This window comes from Prinia subflava, chromosome 8 (genome assembly GCF_021018805.1).
Source record: "Prinia subflava isolate CZ2003 ecotype Zambia chromosome 8, Cam_Psub_1.2, whole genome shotgun sequence".
In the NCBI taxonomy this organism is placed as follows: Eukaryota; Metazoa; Chordata; class Aves; order Passeriformes; family Cisticolidae; genus Prinia; species Prinia subflava.
The window spans coordinates 10,326,611-10,352,859 of record NC_086254.1 but is presented as its reverse complement, the minus strand read 5'-3'; the positions used below and the strand labels follow the sequence as shown (position 1 = coordinate 10,352,859).

Sequence of the window (26,249 nt, the reverse complement as noted above, 5' to 3'; positions counted from 1 at the left end):
ATTATTATTATTTCTGTTATTTTTACTATTAATGTCGTAATGGAACCAGTCAGTGAGTGCTGGAAAGTGAACAAAGGAGCATTAGTGCTGTATATCCAGAGTGATCAGACTGTGCTGATGGCACTGTGGTTGTGGGAGGTCACACAAATTTCCCTTGACAGGGCTCCCATCTCCCTCCTCCCGGCTCTGCCCAGGTCTCTGTGTTCTCCTTTCTGCTCAGGTCCTAAACGCTGCAGGCAGAGGGGGATCCCGAGCAGCAGCTGCCTCTCCTGCAGGTGACTTACCCCAAAGGCCAGGCCTCCATCTCAGCTCAAACCCTGCTCTTTGCTCACCTCTTCAGAGCTTTTGGCCTTTCCTTCTACCTCTGTCCCGCACATAATTTCTGGTTTTCTTCTCTGCGTTCTTTTGTGCTTCTTAATGAAACAACGAAAGAGAAAATCCCTGTGAACTCTCCAGGTAGCTCTGTAGGAAATGCAGTGACACTGATATTAATACCTGCTCAACCTGGGAGAGGCTCTTGGTGCTGGGAATGATCTCGGTGCTCCCCCAGTATTTTATAGGCACGCACTGAAAAGCGTCTTTATTCAGTTTGACTGTTGCTATTATGTGGCGAGGCATTCAATAAAAGTTGTGATTTATGAGATGTGTGTGGCCGTTGTTGTTTTTTGCTCTGTCATCTATCAGGGAGAGAAAAGCCAGGCCTGATAATTCTTGGCACTTGGTTTTTTCAGTTAAGAATGTCAGCTGTCAGGCTGTCAAGAGAAGTTATTTCTCTGGGTTTTTTTTAAATAGGCAGAGATCCTGCTTCATACTGTGCTGGGTTGATAAGGGAGTGCTTTCTGTGCTGCTGAAAAGTGTGTCCCATGGTAAGGCCCTTGGTGTGTGCCCACTTAAACTTCAGTGCTTTGTGTTTTCAGTGTGTGACAGCACTTGATTGCTTAATATACAAATGCATTCACTTTCATTTTTTGCAGCTTTTATGTGGGTTTTTTTTCCCTCTTCTCCCTTTCTCTCTTCCTGAATGGAATTGGGTTTTTTTTCCCCTTCTCTGTGACTAGGTATTTAAAAAGTGCTCTTTAGCAAAATATGTGCACATTAGATAATCTGGTGTTGCATAAAAGCTCTTTCATATTTTGGGGGCTTCATGCATGCATAAAACAGGCCTAATTGGAGATAGAGGCCGTTTGTCACGAATGTGAATATAAGGATAGGGGACAGAGGGGAAGAATTATGTTAAATACCAGGGTGATGTGTTTTTTTCTCTTTTCCTTATTAGTTATTTGCAAAAATGTATCAAAAAGTCATTTTGATGCAGTGCACAATAGTATCACAAACTTGTGCTTTGCATCCTAAGTGCCTGGTTAGAGCACAGTTAGAAGCTGAAATCATTCCTCCATTAGTCCCTGGAGTCCTGTATAAGTCTTTAACTCTCAGCATGTGGTCTGTAATTTAACAGTGGATGAAGGATTGCTGAGCTGCAGCTGTGTGGAGGACCTCAAATTTTCCAATCTGCAGCCTGTCCCCTTGCTCCTGCAGAGGACCCATCAAAACCTTGGCACAGCTGGCAGCATGTTTGCCTTGGGGGCAGACCTGGGGAGCAAATCACTGCCAAAATGAGGCAGGAAAGGTCTCTGGTGGCCCTGCAGCTCTTGGGTGCTGGGACGTGGTCCTGGCCTGCAGCTGTCATCGTGTGGCTGCAGGTCCAGCTCGTGGAGATCTCTGTGTTTTGGTGAGTCAGTCTCCATGGAAAAGGAAAGCATTTCCTGTGTGTGGTTCAGTGTGGACAGCTCACTTCCATGCTTTACATCACAGTGAGAGTGCAAGGCTGGAGAGGTGGGATGAAAGGTTTGATTGTTAATCTATATGAGCTATTTTGATGTACAGCACTGTGTGTGTGGCTTGTACATGGTTCATAGGTTCTTATAAATACTTTAGTCCCGTGTCTGTCTGGTCAAGTCAAGACACAGGGCTTCTAGACTTAAATTGAGATTTCCAGTGTGGTTCCAGATCTTGCAGCTCTCAGGAGGAGCAAACTCTCCAGGCAGGCAGGGGTGGTGTGCAGTGGGTGGGTTCTGCAGTGGCCGCAGCCCCTGTGGCTCTGGAAGGGGCTCTGCTGGCAGAGGTGCCAGGGGCTCAGCCCCGTGCACCGGGCAGGAGGCAGATGTTAGCAGGGCTCACATTTGGCTTGGGTCACACTACACAAGTGCCTGTTCATGGGAAGTTGTCCCAGCTTTTCCCGTCCTGCCAGACCTGGAAATCCAGTCATCTCAGTGACTTGGCCTTTGTATGTGACATTTTTGGCGGTCTTGTAATGATCTAGGTACTTGAAAGTCTGTGAGTGTATTGAGCTGTGATAGGCTTTGATACTGGCAGTGTTCTCGTGCTGGGGAAGATGGGGAAGGAGTGTTTATCTGGCCAAATGTTTATTTTCAGTAACATGATTATTGTTAGAGACCTGTTGATATTACAGATCAGATAAGAACGAGTCCTTCCATCGTAGCTGCTGTTGTTCTGAGCCAGTCCAGCACCTGCACAGCACTTCTGAGCTGCTCACCCTGGACAGGGAGCTGTGGTGGGGCTTCCTGAGGCTCAGCTGTTGTGTTCACAGCTTGGTTGGTAGCACAGAGCCTGGCTGTGCCCGCTGGGGCTGGGCGTGGGCTCCCGACGTGTCCCTCAGGCTGGCACGGGCTTAGCTCCCTCTTGTTTGGTGAGTCCCTGAGCTGCTGTGGGGAGCCCAGGCCTGTGGTGCCAGTGCTGGTTGTCCTGGCACAGCTCCCAGTGGGGAAGGAGCACGAGAGGTGCCTGTTGTGGTGGACAGGTAAGGCTGAGCCCATCAAGGTGTTGCTCAGAGCTGGTTTCCTTCCCCTGGCTGCCGAGCGTGTCCTGCCCCCTGCACAGCGCACAAACACATCCGTTCTCGCACAGCCTCCTGCCAAGCGCTCGCGTTTGCAGCGTTAACAGCTTTAAATAAATTCTTCCTGCAGATAACTGATTTATTAGGCTGCTGCCCCTCTGAAGGCAAAGCTAGTCACAATTAACAAACAAAGCAGCGTGAGGCAGTTATCCTTGTGGGTAATAAATCTTTTGATGTTGGGTATGACTGGCTGATGGGCTTGGAGAGCAAAACTCCTCTCCAGACAAAGCGTGTCTTCAGCACGGGCCGTGGCAGGGACTGACGTGCCCCGTTATTGATTCCATTTGTGTACCCAGGTGTGTGCTGGGGGTGCCCCATGGGCTTGTGCTGGGCACGGGGCAGCAGTGCCAGCTCCCCTTTCAGCCTGCCAGCCCTCCCTGGCTCTCAGTTTGATGGTACAGGGCGGAGGAATGAGCCCTCCAAGTTGTGGTCAGTAGATGTTGTTGTTCCCTGGTGGCATCTCTGTTTGAATAAACAATTGGTCCCAGACCTGTTGGCGTGGTTTCCAGCGCTGGGGAGATATTTCTTGCCGGGTTTGTAAAAATGATCTAAACGGATCCGACATTGTGGCCATAAAACATCTGTAACATTACACATTTAGTTATGTTACTAGAGACTTGAGTTCATTTTGATGGGCAGTATTTTATCTGCTACTTTTCCCCTTCTGAAAGCAGAGCTTTCTGTAGAGGAGGATTTATAGAAATATATTTCTAGCACAAAAAAAGTCATGCACATTAAGATGTTGGAGTAAAGGAGAAATAATGTATTTTTTTGGAGACCTTGGCTGATTTATCTCTTGCTTGGTAGTTTGATATGGCCTTCCTAGCTAGGAATGATATTTTTTATTCTTCCTTTAATAACAATAATGTCAGTAACAATGTCTTGCACTATTCCAGCATCTTCAAATCAGACTTTCAGCGGGTTAGGCATTTAATGAGTGAAACCTCACAGGCTCCATTGGGCTGTGGGGATATATTTCTGTTCTTTTTGTGGAAATCAAGGCACATAGCACTCAACGCACTCAACCTAATGAGGCTTCCCCAAATGCTGCGAGTTCAAATGTGTGCTTAAATGCTGAGCCCTGCAGTCTCCAGCTGAGCTTCTCCCAAGACTCTTTGATACATCACTGCTGTGGAGACTGAAATGACTTGCCCTGTGGTCACTGAGTGAGTAAACATCACACAGGGGAGACAAGCTCTTGTAGCTGTGAGGTGCTGCCTTCCTTTGGAAAAAGTATGGATGTTTTCTCTTGCCTTGCTTCCACTCTTCATTTGTGGTGCAGCTCCTCAAGGGCCCTTTTATTGCCAGTCAAGGGTTATTTGATCTGCTTTAGAGTGACAACGATGTTGGTTTAATAATGGCTGGTGGGTTCCCTCCCTGGCAGGGGAAGCATCTCCCCTTTGTGAGCTGGAGGTGGGAGTGCTGCAATTCCTGTAATTCACCAGCCCATTTGTGTGTGGGGGAAAAGGATAAAAGCAAACACAGCATTTCATAAAACTGTGAAAGTATTTCAACAGCAGTAATAGGCAAATCTGGGCATTGTGTAAGATTTTAGTGGTCTCTCATCAGAGGGAAGGCTCACCCTCTGCAAAGCCAGGCAATGCCTTGCAGCTCCGTGGGCTTGACTCAGCAGATGAAGTCAAAGCTGCTCATCAGTAACTGATTGCCATGTGCAGCTAGAGTGTGTAGATGAAATTAATCAAGGCTAAGGGTTAAAGTTTCCATTTGTTCTTTTCAGAGAAATCAGCTGGAGTATGTTGGGAAGGAGGTAAATTGCTTCACACATTTCTTATCCCTTCCTGTGAATTTTTCTTGTTTTAGCAGATTATCTAGAATCTTAACAGAGCTCTCATCACTGATATGACAGTGTTATCATGAAAAATTAGTTGATACTAACTTAGAAGCATTTAAATTATGTCATGCTCTCTGCACTGTAGAGGCAATAAATTTCTTTGGACTGGCCTTGGTGTTTGGAGCTGGAAGAATTTACAAACTCTGGCAGAATTCTTTTTGTCTCCAGTTCAGACTGTGTTGTTGGATTTTGTTGAACACTGAGTTAAAGGACTTTGCCTGAGCTTCCAGGAACCTTTTGTCTCTCACCCTGGGGCAGGCTGGAGACGTCAGCAGGTCTGTCCTGGCCCAGCTTCCTGCTCCTCTGCACAGCAATGTGCCTTTCGCTGTCCTGCACACCCCTCCTGCCTTTGAGAGAGCAGGCACAGCCAGGGGCCTTCTCCTTGTATTGTTCCAGGTTAAAAAATAAGGACTTGGGCTGTGTTTTGGGAAGCTGATTAGCCTGGTTCCCCACTTCAGTCCATCCTGCTTCACCTGTAGAGCCACACTACAAATCAACCTTGGACATGCCCTTGGAAGCATTGGCTGTCACAATTTTATGTCCTGTTGGAGGACAGAGGTTTTCTGGTTGTGTTTTGGACATGGCACAAGATGTTTCCTTTGAGAAGATGCTGTAACACAGGTGAGGGATTGATGAGATGGTAGTGGTCAGTTAATCTGTGTTCCCACTGAGTACTGGTGGCACGGCTTCCAAAGTGAGGTCCCTGGGCAGAATGCCATCTCCCCTTTTCTTCCCCTCCCTCTCTCTGCCTGCACAAGGTGAAGTTTTGCCAGTAGCCTGTAGATTTAGGACCAGAGGCTTAATTGCTTCCCACTGGGGCCTTTGTCTCTCATTACTTGGGCATTGCAAAAATCCCCCCTCCCAGTCACATTGGGCAGTGCTCTCCATTTGTGGCCCTGAGATGTATTAATTTAAAAATAATTATCTTCGTTTAAGGTTATTAATGCAGATTTTAAGCACTGCTGAACAGTAATCAGGCAGGCAGGTTGGATAAGCTGTCTGCACTCAGTGAATATTTAGAGTAACCTTCCTAGCACACCATGCACGAGGAGCTGAAGCAACCAGGGGGATTTAAGTAGGTTTGCTCTGCTCCCCTGCTCTTGCCTGTGCTTCTGTAACCTGTAAAAGAGTTAACTGGAGCACAGGAGGTGGGAGCAGCCCTCAGGGATGTGATATAACTGGTTATAGCGAGGCTGTGGGGCCGGGAGCTATTCCTGGGCTCTGGAGGGGGGAGTGCTGGCTCTGCTGAGTTTTACTGTATCTTTTGATATGAAGCTTGAAGCCAGATTTTCTCAAAAGACCTGCTGAGCTCTCTCAGCTGGGGCTAATTTTCAGCCTTGGATCTCCCATGCAGGGAGCTGTGCATGGTGGGGCAGGTAAAGGTGTTGCTGAGGAGCTGAGGGTGCTCAGGGCTGTGTGTGGGATGCTCCTGCCTGGACAGCAAACCCCTCTCTTGGGACCAGCCCTTCCTGGGGTGCCATGGCCCAGGCTGCCATCACCTGACTGTGCCTGTGGTGGGTGAGTGAGGGGCTGCTCCTCCCAGGGCTATATCAGGGAGTTAAATCCAGTAGCAGTTGGGAAGATGGACCATGAAGGGCTTTGCTTGGCCCCTGGCCAGGTTTGCCTGTGAAACTCCAAGGATGGCTTTGGCAATTGCTGCCAGTTCAGTCTGTCTTGGAAAAATCGGTTTGTGTGTTCTGCCTCCTGCTGCTGCCACAGCCATCGAGGGAGGGAAAAGCACCACCCTCCCAGCAGTACCAGCAGAACCCAAGGCAGCCAGAAACCAGGAACACAGCGGGGCCCAGGTTAACAGTTCAGCTCCTAAACGTGTTGGGAGAGTACAACCCATCTGTATTTCCCCAGAAATCAGGGAAAGTGATTTACCCCGCTGGGAACGTGTGCCGGTGGGTTGGATTAAAGAGCTCTTTCATTCCCACGTACCTCTATAGCTCGAGCAGTTCTCACAGGACAACATGAGCTTACACAGGGGTCAGGCTCAAGGTATTTGCACCGTTTAAGTCTTGCTGCAATCCTGTTTTGAATCCTTCAGCGTGTTGTGCGTGGCACGTGGAGCTGCGCTGCCTCTGCGCTCCCGGGGCTCTGTGGATGCTGCTGCACGTGGGTCAGCACAGCACCTCAGCACCTGGCAGCTGCACAGGAATACTGCAGACAGCACGGTCCTGGGGTGTTCTCTGTGAACAGAGACAGGTCTGCAGCTTTCACTGAACACTGCCTTGTTCATCGTGTCTTTGCATCGCATTTCAGTTTTTATAGCTTTTTGGAACTTCCTAGGAGGATCCCAGAGGCAGAAAACTAAAAAGACCTGAGAATTCTTACGGTGTGTGCTGTGCCAAGGAAGCCTGGCTGTTCTGTTAACAAGATCACTTCCCCTGTTACATGAATTATTGTTGTTTTTAATTAGAAGTAATGCTGTAGTTTGAATGTACCGCACAATGGGGTATAAAATGCAGTTCAGCACAGATACCAAAGCTGGTTTTTCCAATTATAAACCTATTTAGAAGGTGGATACACTAGAAGTGATGGAATGCCAAGCTGCAGATGAGGTGAGCAGGCTGGGATACACGTGCACCCCTGCACACGCTGTTGTACGAGAGAGAGGAGACTGCTCTGTTACATGTGCATAATTAGTTTAATCTGAAATTAATGCTAATTTCAGCAATTTGTGATGCAGATTCACTATTAGTACTCTAGTCCACTTCCACTATGTTGAGAAGTTGAGGGTGCAAAGCCTTGATGAATCCTGCACTGGAGTGTGCCAGAGCTGGGTTCAGGCACAGGTCTCCAGGGTGTTCCTTGAGCCCCATGTGTTGGGTTTGTGTCTCTGTCCCCTGCTTTGGGATTTTACATGGATTTTGCCTCCCAACTTGCTTGAGATTTTGAAATTCTGAGTATCCTGAAAAATATTTCATGAGCTTAAAATCTTCTTTGCTAATTTTTACTGGTCAGGATAATAAACAGTTTAGGTGGAGAAGGAGGAACCACAAGAAGATGATGAGCAGTGTTACTGTGTGAGTGTGAGGGATGTTCAGAGGCTCAGAGCTGGAGCCCCCAGCTCTGCAAACCCCATTCCTTCATCCCTTCTGGGTAGGCTGGGTTTAGCTGATGTTTGTATTAACGTGTTCGAATGGGAAAGACTTGTTCCCAGAGCCTGCATCTTCAGCCTGTTGTTCAGAGGAGATTTACCTGATACGCCCCAAACTGATCTAATTACAACCATAACCTTGCACAAAATGGCATAAACTCAGCAGACTTGCCTGGCTAGAGCAGGCAAGGTTTTCTTCCTGCTCCTGCACCTCCAGAAGTGTTTGCTCAGTTTCAGAACACAACGACGATTATATTTTTCAAAAGCCAAGCCAGTGAAGAGAATGTAACCTTGAATGCCTCCTCGCAGGAGCAGTCACATGTGTTTTGATTAACTCAGCACCAACACCGTATACAAACAGAGCAATTCTGTGATGCTCACAATTAATGGGCCTCACACCAGCCTCGGATCTGCCTCTCCTGGTGATTCCTTGCGCAGCCAGAGAGAGACACCTTCAGTACACAAACCCTCCAAAACCACCTTGGAGCCACGGCTTGCAGAGCCCTGCGGCAGCCAGGGCTGGATATATTGCAGTGCAAACGAAATCCAGAGACACAGAGCTGCAGTGTTGTGGTTTCAGAGTGACCCAGACCTCTTGGGGTCGTTAATAAAACATGGGCTTGTGACTGATTCACACAAATCCTGTCACCCAGAGGCCGCTGTGCCACCCCAGGAGAGGCGGATGGGGCTGCTGGCTCAGGGTGCAAACCCAGCTGAGCTTCTGTGACCCCAGCGCTCTTGGGGGTCCCCGTTGTGAGCAACCTGCAGAAAGGTGAATTTACTCACAGGAAAAGATAAAGATCCTCAGTGACTTTCAGTGGAGGAACTCCAGACTGGCAGAGCGTGCCCCGAGTGTCTGAGTTGTGTGTCCAGTGCCCTGCTCTGCTCCCAGAGCCTCCTGCTCTGTGCTTTTCCCTGGGGAACGAGCCCTGTCTCATCTCTGACTGCTGAGTGAGGATGTGCAGGTTAGAGCAGGAGGCAGAGCCTGTTCCCAGCTGCTCCCAGTCCCACACGGTGTCTCATTGTGCAAAGTGGTGAGGCCACACCAGCACAGTGAGGTGTGGGGAGCAGCTCACCTGGCAGAGTGACAGGGACGGGAACAGCGACTGCAGCTCCTGGGCAGGGGCTGAGCCCCGGCTGAGCATGGTGGCCATGGTGGCTCTGTGCTGAGGGGCTGCCCCTTCACCTCAGGGGGGACAGGCTGCTCCTGGTCCCTGCTGCCCGTGTCCCTCCTGCCCTGTCCCTCCTTGTCCCTCCTGCCCGTACCTCCCCTTGCCCCGGCCAGGTGGTGCCTGGTGCCACAGGTGGAGGGGAGGCAGCAGCTGCTGCTCCCGAGGCAGGCCAGGATGGCAGGGCTGGCTCAGGCTGTTCCTGTTCTGGTGCTGGGGGACTGTGCTAACAAAGCAATTGAACCGTCTCTTCAGGGAAACCTGGATTGGAAAAGCAGACTTAATTTTGTGCTTCGCTGTGGTACCAAAGAGCTGATTTCTGAAACCATTTCCCAGCTCGCAACACATCTCTAGGCATTAAAATGTTGTGAATTTGCTTGTCATTACCAATATTTTCTTTGACTGAAGCTTTTGAAACAAAGTGGTCTTTTTTTTTTCCCCTATAACCTTCAATCTTGCTTCTAAAAGCAGCAGCTCTCTTTTTCTTTCTTTCTTGGTCAAATATAAAAATGATGATAATTTCAAATACTGCTTTAGAATAATTGCTTTCCTCCCTCTTTTGTATGACAACAGAAGCTTGGCCTGATCTTAAATCAGATGCTGGCAGGCAGAGGGCTCTTGACAGCCCTGAAAAATCCTTTAGTTACAAGTCGGCTTTAGCCAATTCTTTATTTGTAAATGACAATTTTCTACAGAAAAATATATGCTTGGGCTTCAATTTCGGAGCCCTAGATTGCAGCCAGGAAAAAATAATTGAATTTTTACACATTTTTTTTCCTCCTCTCTTTTTCTTCCTAACTTAAAAAAAGCCCCGAACAGGAGAAGTGAGGCTGTGTAAGGTGTGTTTGGAGCTGATTGAGGGGGAGTGTCTGCCCTGGCTGTGTGCGTGGCTGTGGGGACAGGGGCGATGGTTGCTCTGTGCTGTGCTGGGGGTTTGGGCTGCCCCAGTGTGTGCAGTGCTCAGCCCTGCCCTGAGGGCACTGAGGGCACTGAGGGGAGGCTCTGGGGTGGAGGGCGACCCTCGGTGTGGAGCAGCTCTGGGCTCTCCTCATGGCCTCAGCACCTCCTAAAGGAATCTCCCGAGGCTTTAGTGAAGGAATAGGAGAGCAGCAGAGCTTGCAGGCAGCGGGAGAGGTGGCTGTGTCTGCTGGGCCATGTCTCAGCAGGCAGGCCTGGAGCTGGGGGTGCTGTCCCCTCAGTCTCTGGACATGGCTGCTTCACCCGGTGCCCGCCTTTGTTACAGTGTTTGTTTGTTGTCTCCCGGGTCAGGCAGTGCTGACTCAAACACCCCTCCGTGGTGGGCTGGCTGCCCCTGAGCCCTCCCCAGCCCCTCCAGGGAATGTCCTGGCTCTGCCCACCAGGACCGGCTGGTTTGGGATCAGCACGCCAGGGACACCTCGGGGTTTGTGTCCTGGGCTGATCCTGCCCGTCCTCAGGAGCTGCTGGTTAGGGATGATGGGTTCTGCTGGTCTGCCTTCTCCGATGGGTTCTGCTGTTCTGCCTTCTCCGTGGGGATCCAGCCCCCTCCCTTTGCCCTGCGGGGCAGCAGGAGGAGCCGGGCGCTCAGCCGGGCGCTCAGCCGGGGTCTGGGACAGGACGGGTTCCTGGAGGGGCTGCTGATTCCACTGTGGTTGCTCCGGGCTGCTGCGTCGGCAGCTCTGGCTGTCTTTCATCATTTGATTATTTTAAAAGTAACTGTGCAAGTTCCTTTTAAACTGACCCGTGGAAACTTAATAACACATCACTTGGATTTGAGGTAATTGCCTTTCTCCTGCCAAGGAGCATTCAGGCTGTCTGTAGGAAAAGGAGGGGCAAAGACACCTCTGTTTTGAGACAGTAGCTGAGGAGGTACCATGCTTGGACTGCTTTTTCACTTATATTTGCATTGAGAAGCACAATAAAAATCATTTATTAAAAAAAAATACCCGGGGGCTAGAGTTGTTATTGAGAGCCTTTACTCAGCCATCTCTCAAACGAAAACAAGACAGGACAGAGAAAGAAATATCTAATCAAATCGAATCGAAATTGCTTTTGTAAAGAAGTATTCTCATTATCTGGGTTAGGGATGGGATCTGAAGACTATTTCTTTTTTTCCGCATGTTGTTTAAAATAATCTGGTTAACCCATATGCTTGTCTTGTAATTTCTTACAGATGGTCACAAGAACAAAGAAAATATTTGTAGGTGGATTATCAGCTAATACAGTAGTGGAAGACGTGAAGCAATACTTTGAACAGTTTGGCAAGGTAAGTTCTGCCCAAGTGAGCACTACATAGTTGTTCTTTCTTCCCTTTCTTTTTAAAGTGTGTTTTGAAAAACAAAAGTGCATTGAGGACTGAGCTCAGAGGAGGGCCAAGTTTTTGCCTTTCCATGTCATTTCTTGAGGCCTGAGGGACTCCTTTTCTGTTTGTTGCTTGTGTGAGTACAACATTGCCAACACTGTTTACTTCCACTAAAGAGAAAAAGCATCACTGGGAGGTGAATCTGTGTCTGTTCAGGAGGAGTCTGACCCTTAGCTGAATGATTGCACAGTTGTCTTCTCCATAAAATCAGCCTTCTGTTAGCCCTGATTCCAGTGGCAAAAAGGGCAGATAGACGTATTGGAGAGCTCATTAATTTGTGAAAATGCCTGAAGGAACCACAAGAAAAGAAGTAGTAATGTGGAAGTCACTAGAATATCCACCCAATTTTTTACTAGGAAATCCTTCTGCAAGTATGTGTAGAATGCTGGCATCATTGAAAAAGGGAAAAAACACCCCACAGCAAAAAAACCCCTCACCAAAACCCCCAAACAATCAAATTTATGCAGAGAAGGAGATCTGAACCTTGCCAGAATAGTCTGTGCTGTGATGTCCCAGCTCAAACCCCGTGTCCAGGCTGTGGCTGAAGCTCAGTGACTTCCATGGAGCTCCCTGCACCCCCACGGCCTCTGGACCCTTGTTCAGGAGTGCCGTGGGTGTGAGGGCACAGAGAGCCTGCTCTGAGAGCAGTTTGTGGCACCACCTGTGCCAGCCCCACTGTCCCCGGGGCTCCGTGGGTTCCAGCCTGGCAGCTTGATTCCTGTCTGTTGGAGTGCAGCAATTGATGTTTTAGATGCACGATTGCGTGAGGACACAGCAGGGTATCCCAGAGCAAAGCAGCTCCTGTTCCTTGTAGTTAGTTTATGTTTCTTTTATCTGCCCTGAAAAGCCTGAGCCAGGCAGGATTTTGTTGAGGGCTGAGGAGGCGAGTTTATAAATGGTTCCTGTGCTGGATTGATAGTTGTTTTGCAAACCAGTCATTTTATTTTCAATAATAATCTTCGATTCCGGCAGGATGTTTACAGCCTGCTGAGCCTTTTATTAAAGGATTACATGAGCTTTTGGATGTTTCTTCTGTAGTTACTTCTAATTGCAGAACTCCACTAACCTGTATTTTTCAAGTTAATAATAGTTTCAATATAAGTGCTTTGCATATTGTCTGGATGTTGTCTTAATATAGTCTTTTTAATTTCACCATCTGGTAGTTTCATGCTTGCAATTTTACAGTCCCTGAGAATGCAGCAGCCAGGCTGTGTCTCGGGAGTGACTGGGGACTGGGGACGCCTCGGTTCTGCCTTCATGCTCTGCCATTCTTGAGACAGCTTAGCAGAGGTTTGCCTTCCCAAAGGCAGCACTTTGGAAAAATCAAGTGTTTTTTTTCAAGTGTCTTAATTTTGCAGGCCAAAAAATATAAGGAGATGAAAATTGCACAGGTTGGGATCAGGGTAGGAACCCATTCCCATGTCAGCACAGCTGGGGTTGTCCCACTGCATGTCTGCACTGGAGCTGAGCTCCTGCAGCAGCCAGGCCTGCAGGGCTCGGTCCCTGTCACTGCAGCTGAGCTGTTTCACAGTCCCCTGCTCCAGCCTGGAGGAGTTTGGTGAAGCTGGTGGGGTCTGGAGCAGAGGCTGCTTGGCTGTGTGACCCAGCCTTGGTGCAGGTGTTGGATTCTCCCCACAGCTCTGCTCTTTATCAGCCAGCACAGTTTGGTTTTGGGGGGTTTTGAGGTGATTTCCTCGAGGCTCTGGTTGTCAGGAGGTGGTTCCTGACCCCTAGAAATGGGTCAGCTAAGTTAGAAGAGTTGTTAACGTGCTGTGGGCAGTGGGAGGCTGCCTTCAGGTACAGTGACCCAGGACTGTGCTGCAGGACCTTGCAGGAGTCAATCCTGCTCCATCCCTGTTCCCTGCCCCTGCAGGACCTCCCTGCTGAGGTCCTGCCCTCTGAGCAGGGCCTGTGCTCAGCACACAGCCTGCCTCTCCAGTCAGGCCATTTCCATTTGAGCAGTGATCCACATCGACTGCCCAGCTCCGCCTTTGCTTAGAGCTTTCTTAAAATAAAGCAAATTGCATTACATAATTAGTGTGTGAGGAGCCGCCCATCTTTGATAAGAGCATCTCAGGTGATTTGCTCTTTGAAATGCTGAGCTTATTTATCAGTGTGGAAGAAATTGCTGCCCGACCGCTGCGATTCCTGCAATCCTGTTTGTACTTGCTGTGGAGAGGAGCTTTGCAGCCAGGGGAGGTTGTTCTGGTGGCTGGAGGTAGCTCTGAGAACACAGGATGTGGGGACAGCAGACACCAGCTTCAGGGCCGGGCGAGTTCGCTCACGTAACTGGAGTTGGCAGGAAAGGGGTGAAGTGTTGAATCTGAAACTGCAGCTTTTTGAAAAGTCAGTGCCTGAACCTTTGTCTCCAAGAAAAGGAAAAGTAAAGCCACCAGTGAAAATGCCTGATGATACAGCACCAATGTATGTGGTAATGCTAATTCCTGAAACTTAGCTTGTAAGATTTCCACAGTGATTATTTTTTCTTTCTGGAAAATCCCAGGAGCCCCAGATTTCCTTTTGGGAAGGTGGGCATCCTTATCTGCTGTAAGCTGTGGAGGAAAACGGGGGAAAACGACCCAAGTGAAGCCAAAGTCCAACACAGAGCAAGCACAGAACAGTGTAATGAGCAGCCTTGTGACTGCCTGGAGCTGCTGGGACTGTCCTGTGACCTGCAGGGTTGTGGGGCTCCCCAGAGAGCCTCGGTGGGGTCTGGGTGTGAGGAGGGGAGGGATTCACCTGCCAGGCGTTTCAGGGAGCAGAATCCTTGGAGGACATGGGAAGGCTAAGCTGGGAAAATACCAAACTAAGCCATAAGCATTTACAATCGGAAGAAGCAGCAAAAAAACCATTGTGTATCTCCTGATCCTGACAGTCTCGTGCAGTTGTTTGTGGGATCCACTCCTATTCCAGTCAAAGATGTTTCAAATGTTCTTAAAAAACAAATTCACTGCCCATGTTGACCCATCTGGATCACCCTTGTGCTGGGTGTGAGAAGCTGCTGAGGCCAGGCTGTAACGATTTAAATGAGAAGTGTTGGAGCTGAGGAGATCCAGGGGAGCTCGGTGGGGCTGGCATTCCTCCCCTCTGGAGAGGCCACGTGCTGCCCTGGGCAGTGCTGGGGCTGCACATCTGCCCTTCCCTGCCTGTCTGGAGGGGTAGGGAGTGTGGAGCTCTGAGCCTGGGACATGTTGGAGTATTTAAGGCATCAGGCATCATTTAAAAAAGGAAAAAAACTGCAACAGACTCCTCAAGCCTCTCCTGGAGTCCTGTGAGCAGCAGAGGAGAGCTCTGAGAGCTCTTGCCCTCCTGAGGACGTGCATGTCCTGCACCCTGGGGGCTGCAGCGCTGCCCGAGGGCAGGGAGGGCTGCAGGTGTGCCCAGGTGCTGCTCCCTGCAGAGCTCCTGGGAGCAGCCCGGCCTTCGCTTGCACCTTGCAATTACACTTCACATGGCCAACTGTGTAATTAGTTTGGAAGACTTATGCCTAGTCATTGGTTTATCCTAATCGGCTTTGGCTTTTCCCAACAACAAAGTGAGCTTATTTTCCTAAGCTGAAACAACTCTGCTCCCTTTGTTCCTCTCTTTTATTGTCTCATTCCTTTCATTCTGTTCTACTGCCAAAGTTTTGTTTCATTAGGCCTACAAGTCATTTCCAATCCAGTGGGCTGCTACAATAAGGCCTTTATAACTCAGCTGCCCTGGTTCCCATGTCCCTTCTGGTCCAGAGCCAGCACTTGCTGTCTGACAGGGGATTTTAACCCTTTGGCTGCCCCTGCTGCTGGGTCCCCCTTGGTGGGGCTGAGCCAGGCTGAACCCCTGGTGGATCCTAATGATTGCGTGCTGTCATTAATTGATAGAATTAATTGATAATGGGCTCCAGGTAACGCATTTGGGTCTAATTATGGACACAGAATTCTGAGTAAAAACCTTCTTACTGTAATGAGTTGTGGTGAGAACAGTCCTTGGAATGAAAAGGCCACTGTGTCCTTCCAGCAGGGTGGGAACAGAGTTCTGGTGAAAGGTATGTTCCAGTTGTCCTGAGCTATTAGATCAGCCCATGTTAGGACTGTTCTTGTAGAAGAATCATGTTTTCTTGTGTAGGAGAGAACACAAATTTAAATTTATCCTTTTTTTAACCAGAATGGTGATGTCTGAAGGAGATGTGTGAAGCAGTTTTGTGGACAAACAATACTTGTCCATATTGTTATTTCAGACTGCTGGAGGAGCAGTCAGTGCTGGTGGTGGTGGCCCTAGATGTTTTATTTTCAATCTGAGAGCAGTGGGTCTTCAATTTTCCTTTCACAGTAATCCAAAGGTGATTTTCAGGGAAGGGGGCGCTCTGGCACTTGTTTTTTATTTTATATTTCTGGATGAAATTGGACCAGACCAGCATGCATTAATTTTGTTTTCTGTCCTGGCTTGTTACGAGGTCCCTCAGACCTATCGTAGGCATGTTCCAGCTTCACTTGGAATATGTTGTTTCCTCAGGAATGGCTTTTAAGATTTGGAAATTTTGAGACAAGACAGGATTTCTGAATTACCTCTGTGGATTTGAAATGTTTTGTACAGTCACTTGTTATTTCCTGTGAGACACAGAACAGACCAGTGGAATAATAATAATAATATCTGGATTCTGAGTTGCTTTTTTTTTTTCCCCGTGAAACTGTTGAACTTTTGAAAATGGTAGTTGTCTCATCTGTTCCTTCTGTAGCCTGCCTCAGTGTCTGGTGTCAGTTTAGAGAGAGAAGGTTCTTCACACCTGTCCTGGCTCCAGGCACACCTGCACAGCCCCGTGCTGCTGCCTCACCACGAGCTAAGGCTGGAAGCTGGGAACAGCAAAACATGAAAAGGAGAATTTCCTCCTTTGGTTGTACCATGCCCTGCTTTATAACATGGGCTCTGGTGCAAATAACAACCAGTTTAACCTTTTTAAAAAGTAACCTTTGTAATGAAGTCCCTCTGCTTTCTGTGTGTGTGTCAGGAGGGAGGAGGTGGGATCCACACGGAGGATTTCAGCCTGATCGAGTGGTTTACATAAATTGCTTCCTCTGCTCTCCTCCCCGACAGCTGTGAAAATACAAATCAGGAAAACAGGAGAGAAAACTCCTCCTTGTTTGGCCAGGCTGTCTGGGTGTGAATGAGTTAATGCACTGCTGTGGTATTAAGCACTCCAGTGGTTTACTTTTCCCTGAGACCTCGAGTATGGCCTCTGAAGATGTTTTTACAATAAAGTTGTTAGCATGAGAAAAGGTGGTTTTCTCACCATGGGTTCATTTTGGGGGGATTTGGAAGTCTGTGTGGAGCTGGGGCTGAGGCCAGAGTCAGGAGGTGCAAGGAATTCTGCTGTATGAAAGTGAAAGCTTAGTTAATTTAGCCTTGGCAGAGAGTTTGAATTGTATTGTCACCTCAGTTGGACATTGATATGTAGATTTAACGGTCAATAGGAGACATGGATGGGCTGTCCTTAAAGCATTTGCTTTGCAGAAAAGTCATTTTTCAGTTTGACAGATTGCTAGCCTTTCACATTTTTCAGCACTGTATTTCCCAGTTCAGTACTTGGGAATTGGTTATGTTTTATGAAATGAAGGGACAAATTTGGACTCTTATGTACATTGTAGTCTGTAACAGCCAGAGTTCCCAAAACATTTCTAATGTGCAGTAAAGCACAGAACGTGATGGCTTTTTTTTTTTACCTGCTGCTGCCCTCAGTGTTCACTTCCAGAGTAACTCCAAGCTCTGGGCCTGCTGTGGAGCAGCTCAGAGCTCATCCTGTTCTTGTTTTTAGTTATCTGCATGCACCTTGGCAGAATTTGTTTAATTTGGATCATCTCCTTAAAACAGAACCAGCAATAAACAAGTGTGTCATTGTTTGCAGCTCCTGAGAAGTTTGGAACAAGGAAAAGCAGAGTTTTTGGGGGCTGTTCTGTCACAGGAGCACCTCCTCCACACTGCTGCCTCTGCCCTGTGCTCGTGCTTTAAAATTCCACTGCTTCCACATTTCCTTATTTCCATGTTATGTCCATGATATGCCAAGGTATAATGAATGTTCCTTTAAATTTTAGCTTTGGCATGTGACGAGCGATCTGGGATATAAGGGTCCCTCAGGCCTAAAGCACTTTTTATTATTTCTTTTCCCTCCCACACATGCCTCTTTTTTTTCTTTTTTAAACAAACTGAGAAACTCGATCGTTGCTTGAAAAGCAGCCACTGTTTTCATCCTGCCAGTGAGAAGCTGTACACAGGAAGTCAGTTTTTAGGTGGTCTGTAATAAGCCACATGCTTTGTGGAAGTGGTTTTGTTATAAATTAGATGTTGGTTTCTACCTGGGTTTTTTGAAAAGAGGAAATGTTGAGGCGGGATTTGTGGGCACGAGGGTGGTATCAGAGCCCAGCAGAAGTTTGAAGTACAGTTTTATTTCCTTTTCTGCTCTGGTTGATGAGGTGCTGAGGAGGGTTTGTGCTGTAGCACCGCAGCCTGTGGGAGATGAGTGAAATCAATCATTATTCAGGGGCTGTGTTTGGGGAGAGAAGTTACATCAAAATGCTCAGGTTTCCTCCTTCAACATGAGTGTGGATTTTTTTGTGTGTGTTTTTGTGTCAGTTTTACAACTGAGCCAAACCCATGGAAATTACCTATATCCTTTCTGAGACCCCAAAGAAGGAAATTTTGGTTTTCCCCCTGCTTTTATTTCATACAAATGCAATAGGCTATATAAAATCCCTAACAAATTGAGTTAATCCTGTTTGGTAACATCTTTTCATTATCCCTGGAGCATTCTTGGATTCAGCCTCGGTGAGTGGGATTGAAGATGTAGATTTGCCCTGGAGAAGGGGATGATTTGGGTCTGCAGTGCTTGGTGGTGGCATCTCCATTTGGGCCCATGGGTCAGGATGCAGCTCTGCCCCAGCAGGCTGGGCTGGAAGCAGAGGATGGTGATGTTAATCCCCAGCACTGGAACCAGGTAAAATGTGTGATGGACATTTTCAATATCTGCTGTGAAATTGCATCAGATTCCACTTTGGCACTTGTCTGGAAGCGCAGCCTCCGGGACGCTCCAGAAGTTATTTATAGGAGAAGGTGCTGCTCCTGCCATCCCTCCAGGGCACTGCTGCCATTTGAGAAGCTGCAGCTGAGGGCCCGAGGCTGGGCTTTGGGAAAATCCCTGTCCCAGCACTGGTTCTCCCATGAAAAGCCAGCAGCAGTCACTGAAACCTGGCACGGTGTAATTGAGACCTGCGCTCTCCTTCCTGCTCGCAGGCTGGGAGGTGAGCTCCCTGCTCCCTGCTCCCTGCTCGTAGGTGAGCTGGTTAAAAACAGAATTGATTGAGGGTCAGCATCTGAGCATCCCATCATCCCGGGATACCCCAACATCAGAACGGATACCCCAGCACTGAGTGATGGCATGGAGACCTGAGCGTGGTTTAAATGCAGCCCCGAGTGTGGGCACAGGGAAAAGGGCTTTAAAAGTGCCCAGCAGGAACTTGGTGGAAATTATTCCAAGTGTGGAGAAGAGCACACATTACTGGGAACAGGTGTAATAATGCTTTTTCCACATGGAAATGAATGGTCATATTGATCAGTCCTGGAGGTGAAATAGCTGAGTTTTGCCCACACGTGTAATATCGAGGTGAGACCAGTTTAATTAAACTTAATTCTGCAGGGGTAGAATATGAAATTCATTTGATGTCCGTCATACACGTTTCTCTCTGCTAGGAACACTTAATATATTATTTTCTTGGGGGAATTAAAAGTGCCTGCACATGTTTGGGTAGAAATGGAGTGGTGGCCAAGCATGAATTACATCATCTTACCAATAATTACCATTCCTGGTGATACCTGCCGGGCCAGAGAGGGAGAGAGTGGTACAGTATATGTACATATAAATATAACTGCAGGAACGGGGACAAGGGCAAAGTAGCTCAAATGAAGAGCCAATTAAGATAATCTTAGCAGAATGAGGATTAACTGCCTCTTAATCTGAAGGTACCCAAAATGCATGTGGCCAGTTTAGATCAAACAAGTGTTGTCTGTGCTGGGGACATCCTCGGGGGGTTTGGGCTGAGAGGAGTGAACACGGAGTGTTCCCCCGCTGCCCAGGGCACGGTGCTGTTTGAAATGGTTCTGTGTGGCAGGAATGAGCCTCTGTGCTGTGGTGTCACCACCGTGGAAGTCTGGAGGAGTATTGGATATGTCATAAAGAAAGGATTGCAGTATAAAGGGAGTTAACATCTTGTAGTTTTTCTTTCCCAGAAAGAGGAAAGCATTCGCCACTCTGTCAGGGAAGAAGCTGCTCTGTGTCTCCTTTTCAAAAACAGTCTTAAACCCATTATATTTAACCATTTAGCCCTTGTTCCATTTGCAGCTGCTGCTCCAAGTGAGGCACCTGCAATGTATGTGGGGGGAAAGGGAGACACATTTGCACCCATGTTCCTGGAGACTGATCTTAAATTCCAGCAAACAGGAACGTGTGCAGGATTCTACGTGGAGCATCCCTTCCTTCTCTTGCTGGCCTGACAGGGTGTGGTGGCTGTTGTTACCTGAAGCGGGGCTGTCGGCTCGTGCTGGGTCTTTGTTGGGAACAGAGGGTGCCCAGTCCCTGTTTTTGGGACAGGAGTGCCAAACCCTGGTTTTGGGACGGGGTGCCCAGACCCTGTTTTTGGAGCAGGGGTGCCCAGTCCCTGTTTTTGGGACGGGGTGCCCAGACCCTGTTTTTGGGACAGGGGTGCCCAGTCCCTGTTTTTGGGACAGGGGTCCCCAGTCCCTGTTTTTGGGACAGGGGTGCCCAGTCCCTGTTTTTGGGACAGGGGTGCCCAGTCCCTGTTTTTGGGACAGGGGTCCCCAGTCCCTGTTTTTGGGACAGGGGTGCCAAACCCTGGTTTTGGGACAGGGGTGCCTAGACCCTGTTTTTGGGACAGGGGTGCCCAGTCCCTGTTTTTGGGACAGGGGTGCCCAGACCCTGTTTTTGGGACAGGGGTGCCCAGTCCCTGTTTTTGGAGCAGGGTGCCCAGATCCTGCTGGCTGTGCCCTGTTGTGGGGCAGTCGCTGTGAGTGCTGCTCTGCAGGTGAAGGTGCCCGTGTTGAATCTCTCACTCTGCTGAGCGCTTTAGCGAGTTCAGATCCATGCCGTGTTAATTGTCAGGACTGGGAGGGTGGGAGCGGATTTCACCGGGGGCAGTGGAAGAGATCCAATGAATTTCCACTCTGTTTCACTGCTTGGCAAACCAGCACTTACTGTCACTTTGCATAAATAGGTTTATTTCAGAGGGTCAGCCGGCACCACTCCCCCTTCCCCTGCCGGCCCACCCTCCCCCGAAGGAGAGGAGGCCGAGGAGCATTTAATTTCCCCAGCAGCAGGTGCTTGTCATCCATCTGAAGAAAGCTGCCAACATCTGGTGCAATTGCCTCGGCAAACGCAGTAACAAGGCGCCTGCAGTTCAAACGCAGAGAGAGCATTGCCTCTTTAATGATAACAAGCTGTTGGCTTCCCCTCTGAGATGAATTCATCTCACAGATGTTTGTCTAGTTTTGGCAATCTTATCACTATAGCTTTGGTGATTATGCTCAACTGGAGACTATTACTATAAAAGAAGTTTGAACTTGTTCCATTTTTGCATTATTTATTTATTTAGCCATTTATTTCTCTCCCTTCTGGATATAATTTGTATCAACAACCGTACTGTTGGTCCCATTACCCACGTACCCTCACCGTTTGTACTGCGTGTGCTGAACAGTAGCTCGCTACTTGACTCCCACCACTGGCAAATGTCTTTCAGCCACGCTGACGTTTTTAACATTCCCCATCAACAGCTTTGTGGTTTGAACCCTCTATTTAACACTACATTTTCTGGGATTACTTGGTGCTCGCTCTGTCTGTTCTCTCTAATAACAGCAATATACTCAGTATTTCTGCAAAGCGCGAGGTGCCAAGAATATTCTGGATATTCTGTTTGGACGGCAGTGCTCTGGTGACCTTGGCAGGGCTTTGTAATGACAACTCACGACCGTCTTCATTGTTGGATCTTAAACATTTCCAGCCTCAGCGTGATTGTACAGAGCATGGGGACCTGCAGGCTGAGGGCTCCGGTGCCTGTTTGCTCTTGTTTGCTTTTCTAACATACCTGGTTTTTTTAAGGAGACAATTTCTCCCCAAACGTGTGGAATTTAATTCTGGTAAATAGGATTTATTTTTGGAAACGTGCTTGTGAATAGGTGACTCATGCCTGAATGAAGATGTGTCACTGTTGGTGGGGACACCACGTATATAATTTCTTAGGCTATAAATAGATGCCAGTCCAAGTACTGGTGACATGGTGATGCTTTGCACCGACTCGTTAGCTCAGCCTGGCTGCTGAGGAGAGTGTTTAGAGTGTCAGTCTCTCCTGCTGGAGCAACAATTTCTGCTGATGCTTATGGAATAACATCCATAGATTTGTAAAATCCTGGGAGTACTTTAATTGGCACAAACACGTTCCCGTGCTGCCGTCATGGGGTGTACTCGTGTTTCTTCTCTCATTGCAGAGGTGGAGAAACAGTTCTGGGGTGTTTGGGTGCTTGTCAAAAGCCAAGGGTACCACCTGCAGTCCTGAGACTCAGAAACTGGGTTTGCTTATTTATTCCTGTTGCTGAGGAGCCTTTAAGCTGAACACACAGGATCAGAGCTCGCTCCCATTTTCAGATCCTGGAAGCAGCAGTTCCTTTTTCCCGTTGTTGATACTAAACTGTGGTTCCATGTTGTTGATGTTTGCTCAACACCACTTACCCACCAACACAGCACATATGGTTTAATGGCTGTCTTTTTTTGTGCTTCTGCTGTAGTTACAGTATTATTAAAAATCCATTAAATTTTGATGTACATCATAAAGTATGTGCTCCTGTGAATGCGAGCGCAGATAATTATTTCTGATGAATAAACCAAAAGGACAAGTATGTAAGAAGTTCATCCTGCAGCTTTCAATTTTCATTATATACATCTCCTGCAGGGGCAATCGTTGTGATGTTGCAGCTGGTTATTTCCGAGGCCTGGCTCTCCCCGGAGATGGCTGATGACAGTGCAAACTTGAACTTGCACAAGTGCCAGCGTTTTTGTGGGCATATTTGTAGATAAATGGTGAAGCAGGAGAGGTAACCCTTGGGAAGGCAGAGGGTGTGAGGAGACTGCGACACAGCAGCGACTTTCTCTGTGTTGCTTCATTGTGCCTGGGCGTTGTGGAATCTTGGAAAGTAACCCAATTATTTCTCATTAAAGTAACCCAGAAATGTAGCAACAAGCAGGGGTGTCATTGCTAAAACACCACCAGGAAGCCAGGCAAGCTCTTCTTGGTGTCCAGGGCGTGAAGCAGGCGAGGGAATCATTAAAAATAATGCATTATAGTGTCCATAAAGTTTCCTGCAGTATATAATGGCCCACAGGGGCCTCACCTAGTTTTCCGTATATGATATGGTTACAGCATCTCATTAACTTTCCCATAACACCAAATACACTTCTCTTGAACACCCCCTTCAGGCTTCACAGGTTTTGCCAAGTATTTCCTAATAAGCAGGAACTTCAATATTTATCATGCTTGCCTTTTATCCCCACTGGGCTGAAGAAGTGGTTGGCCTCTCTCCTGCCCCTTTAATTTCCTATTCCTGAATGCTCTGGGCAAACCCAGCTCTGGCAGGATCCACTTCTCTCACTGAGAAGACTTCCCTCAGTTTTCCCAATCCTGGTTTTAAGAGCTGCCCCTGCTCTTTCTTCTGTTTAAGAGCATGTCTGCATCCAGGGATTAGTCTTGGTGTAGCACATAAACTCTTGCAGAGACCTTGGAAGCAGCACACAGCTATCCCAAATGAGAAAGCCAAATAAGTCCTGGGGACATCCCACCGAATCCTTTGTACCTGTGGTTTCTTTGCACTTGGACGTTGGTGCCAAAGTGCCCTGATGGGCTGTGTGTGGTGGCCTGGCTGCTTTCAGGCCTGGAAAGGCTCCCTCAGGGCTGGGCACTGCTGCAGTTTAGCAGAGTTCAGGGAGGTTGGTGCTGGGGGGAGATGATGTTTTCAGCTGGCGTGGCCGTCAGATGAGCTCAGGGATAAAGGGAGGGAGGGAGTTACGCCTGTGCTGGGTTTAGGAGTTCAGCTCTGTGGACGTGGCACTGATTTGCTGTGTTATTTTGGTCTTATTCAGGTCTCTGTCCAAAATCTGGGACTAATAGTGTGGCTTTCCTCTTGCTGCTGTAACTGCAGGCTGTTCCGAGGGGGCTGAGCTGGCTGTGTGCAGCACCTTGCAGCGACCTTGATCAAAGTCACAGTGCTGCTGCGAGACCAAATGATGACAAATAAATTCACCTTCATACAGTTTAGTCTAGCTGGCTTTGTTCCTTCATCCCTGATCCTCCCTGCGAAGGGTTCTGTTTACTTTCCCTGAAATGGAAGAGGCCCTGCTACACAGTCCTCTTTCAAAAATAAACCTCTGAAAAGGAAAACAAAAGAGAAGGAACAAAAATCAGACATTGTCCGATTATACAGAGCAGATCCTGATGCTGAGTTCCAGGCAGCTGGAGCCAGAGGTTTATTTAAGTGTAACACAAATTCTACCATTTTTGGATGGTTTGAAACTCCCCGCCTCTCCCTCCTGTACTTTCAGAAAACAGACAAAAAAGAGAACTGCCCATCCTGTCAGAAAGAAGAGCTACAGGGATTCAATACCCAGGATGGTAAAAGCAAATGCAGGGACAAAAACAGTTCCCACCTTTGTGCTCTGCCTCCCTGAGAGTGGCCTTGAAGCTCTGGGGTCTTTGTGGCAGCCAGGCTTAAACGCCTTGCTGGCCTCAGCAGATGCATCTTCAGCAGCTTGCAGTCATGTTTCTGAAGTATTTACTTCATTAAGCACCCTAGGAAGGGCTGAGAGGGATAACTGAAAACCTCTGTAATGCCAGAACTGCACTGTGTTCATCAGTAATTAGGATACGGGTTCCTGGTGGGGAGTAAGTTTTGTGCTTGCTTGACTTGCAGGTCATGTTTTCCATTTCTTTGCTCTTTAAGTGGAGAGGTTTATATACTATTCCTTGACCTAAAAACTTCCTCTGTAAAAGGTACAGAAGGTGCAGGCTGAGATAATGCATCTTTTGGGACTGGAGGCTCACTTCTGACCTCTGTTTACATGGTGTAAATCAAACTGGGCTGGAGCTGTGCAAACAGGCCAGGGCAGCTCGTGCACCAGGGGCCGTTCAGGTGCTAATGCTGGGTGAAAATGCTGCTGCCCAGGGCAGGTTTGCCTTGGCCTTTGGGGATCAGGGGAGGACTCTAACAATAAAAGAATTAGAGGTAACTGGAGTTGGTTTGCACACAGAGCTGTAAGTGAATGTTGTCCAGGTGGAGCTGTGCTTATCTACACAAGCTGTGAGTTGGACACTTGGTTTTGAGCAGTGTGGACTGGGAGAAGCATCTTAAGGAAGAAATTCTTCCCTGTGAAGGTGGGGAGGCCCTGGCACAGGTGCCCAGCTCAGCTGTGGCTGCCCCTGGATCCCTGGCAGTGTCCGAGGCCAGGTTGGACAGGGCTTAAGGGGGTAGTGGAAGTCACCCTGCCCATGGTGAGGAGTGGAACAGGATCTTCAAGGTCCCTTCCAACCCAAACCATTCCATGGTTCTGTCTCAGCTGAGGGAAGGGTCTGTCTGTGCTTTTCCATGTGCCGTTCCCTAACTCGTGCCCTCCCCGGGCAGGTTGGAGTGTTGGTGCAGCCTCCAGGTTGCCTGTGTGCCACAGCCTGGGCAGGAATCCCTTCCCTTGCTCAGAGTGCTGCTGAAATATTAATGCAGAACAAATCATCCAGTTTAAACCGAACATCAGACGGAGGGGGGAGCAGTGGGGTGTGATGCTCGCTGTGGTTTGTACAGGGAAATGCACCTCCACTGCTGCTGGATCCTCCTGGGACAGTGCCTGAGCCAGGGGGGCAGGAGGAGGATCTGTACTAACCTGGGCCTCTTAAGTGCTGAAAGTTTGGGTCCTTAATCCTCCCCGGCTCCTGAGAACTAAGGTGAAACGAGAAAAGGAGCATTGGTATTTTGCATCATCTGTGACTGATTGGGAAGGTACTTGGAAAAACTTAACTGCTCTTAGGACTTTCTCACACTGGCTGTTTAAATCAGATATTTTTCCCAGATGGTAAATCTTGGAGATTTCCTCAGCAGCCTGGTGATAATAATAATACTTATATAGCACTTTACATATTCCAAGTGCTGTCCAAAAAGCTGATCTGTCTTGTCTTCTGCAGTGATGTGTAGTTAAACTTGAAGGATATTGGCCTGAATTTGTAGTTGTTTATCAGCCATCTATCTGTGGGTGAATTTACTTTTCTGATGGCTTGTACCATGTGAGCAAACTCATTTCTTCTGTGGATCTTGACATTAATTCCAGTTTTTCATCTTGGTAGTGGAGATGATCTTTAAGCAGAGCAGAGAAGAAAGATGTCTTTCTGGCTATTGCACTGCAAAAGAGATGAGCACAGCTTTGGAGATATATTTCAGCCTGTATAATGTATAAAAGCATGTAGAGCCTGGGAAGGAGTGTGGTTTTTCCCTGGGGAATGACCTGCCTGCCGTGTGGCACAGGAATGGCCACAGCCTCTCTTACATAATCTCTCCAGGGCTTTGCTGCTCTTTGAAGGTGTTTCCAGGGAGCGCTGGGCGTGGGCAGAGGGAGCAGCTCTGCACACCTGCCTGCAGTTAAGGAGTTTGTTTTCCCTCCCCTTGGTGGTTTATGGCAGTCCCAAGGACAGCGTGGGCCGTGCTCGATTGTCCCTCAGGCAGGAGCTGGGGGCTGCAGCGCCCCAGGGCCCTGTGCCCCTGCCCGGTGTCACCTCGGCCAGGCAGGGCTGACACAGGCAGCGTGA

The 26,249-nt window shown here is 48.3% G+C and overlaps 1 protein-coding gene across 7 annotated transcripts in view; it reads left to right on the top strand.

Annotated features, from left to right (window-relative positions):
* MSI2 (musashi RNA binding protein 2) overlaps positions 1 to 26,249 on the top strand; it is a 197,144-nt gene that overhangs the window by 58,409 nt on the left and 112,486 nt on the right. For all 7 annotated transcript variants that reach the window (XM_063402914.1, XM_063402913.1, XM_063402911.1 and 4 more), the window contains exon 6: positions 11,191 to 11,283. In XM_063402914.1, coding sequence (XP_063258984.1) covers positions 11,191 to 11,283 — 93 coding nt within the window. The remainder of the gene's footprint in view (positions 1 to 11,190; positions 11,284 to 26,249) is intronic.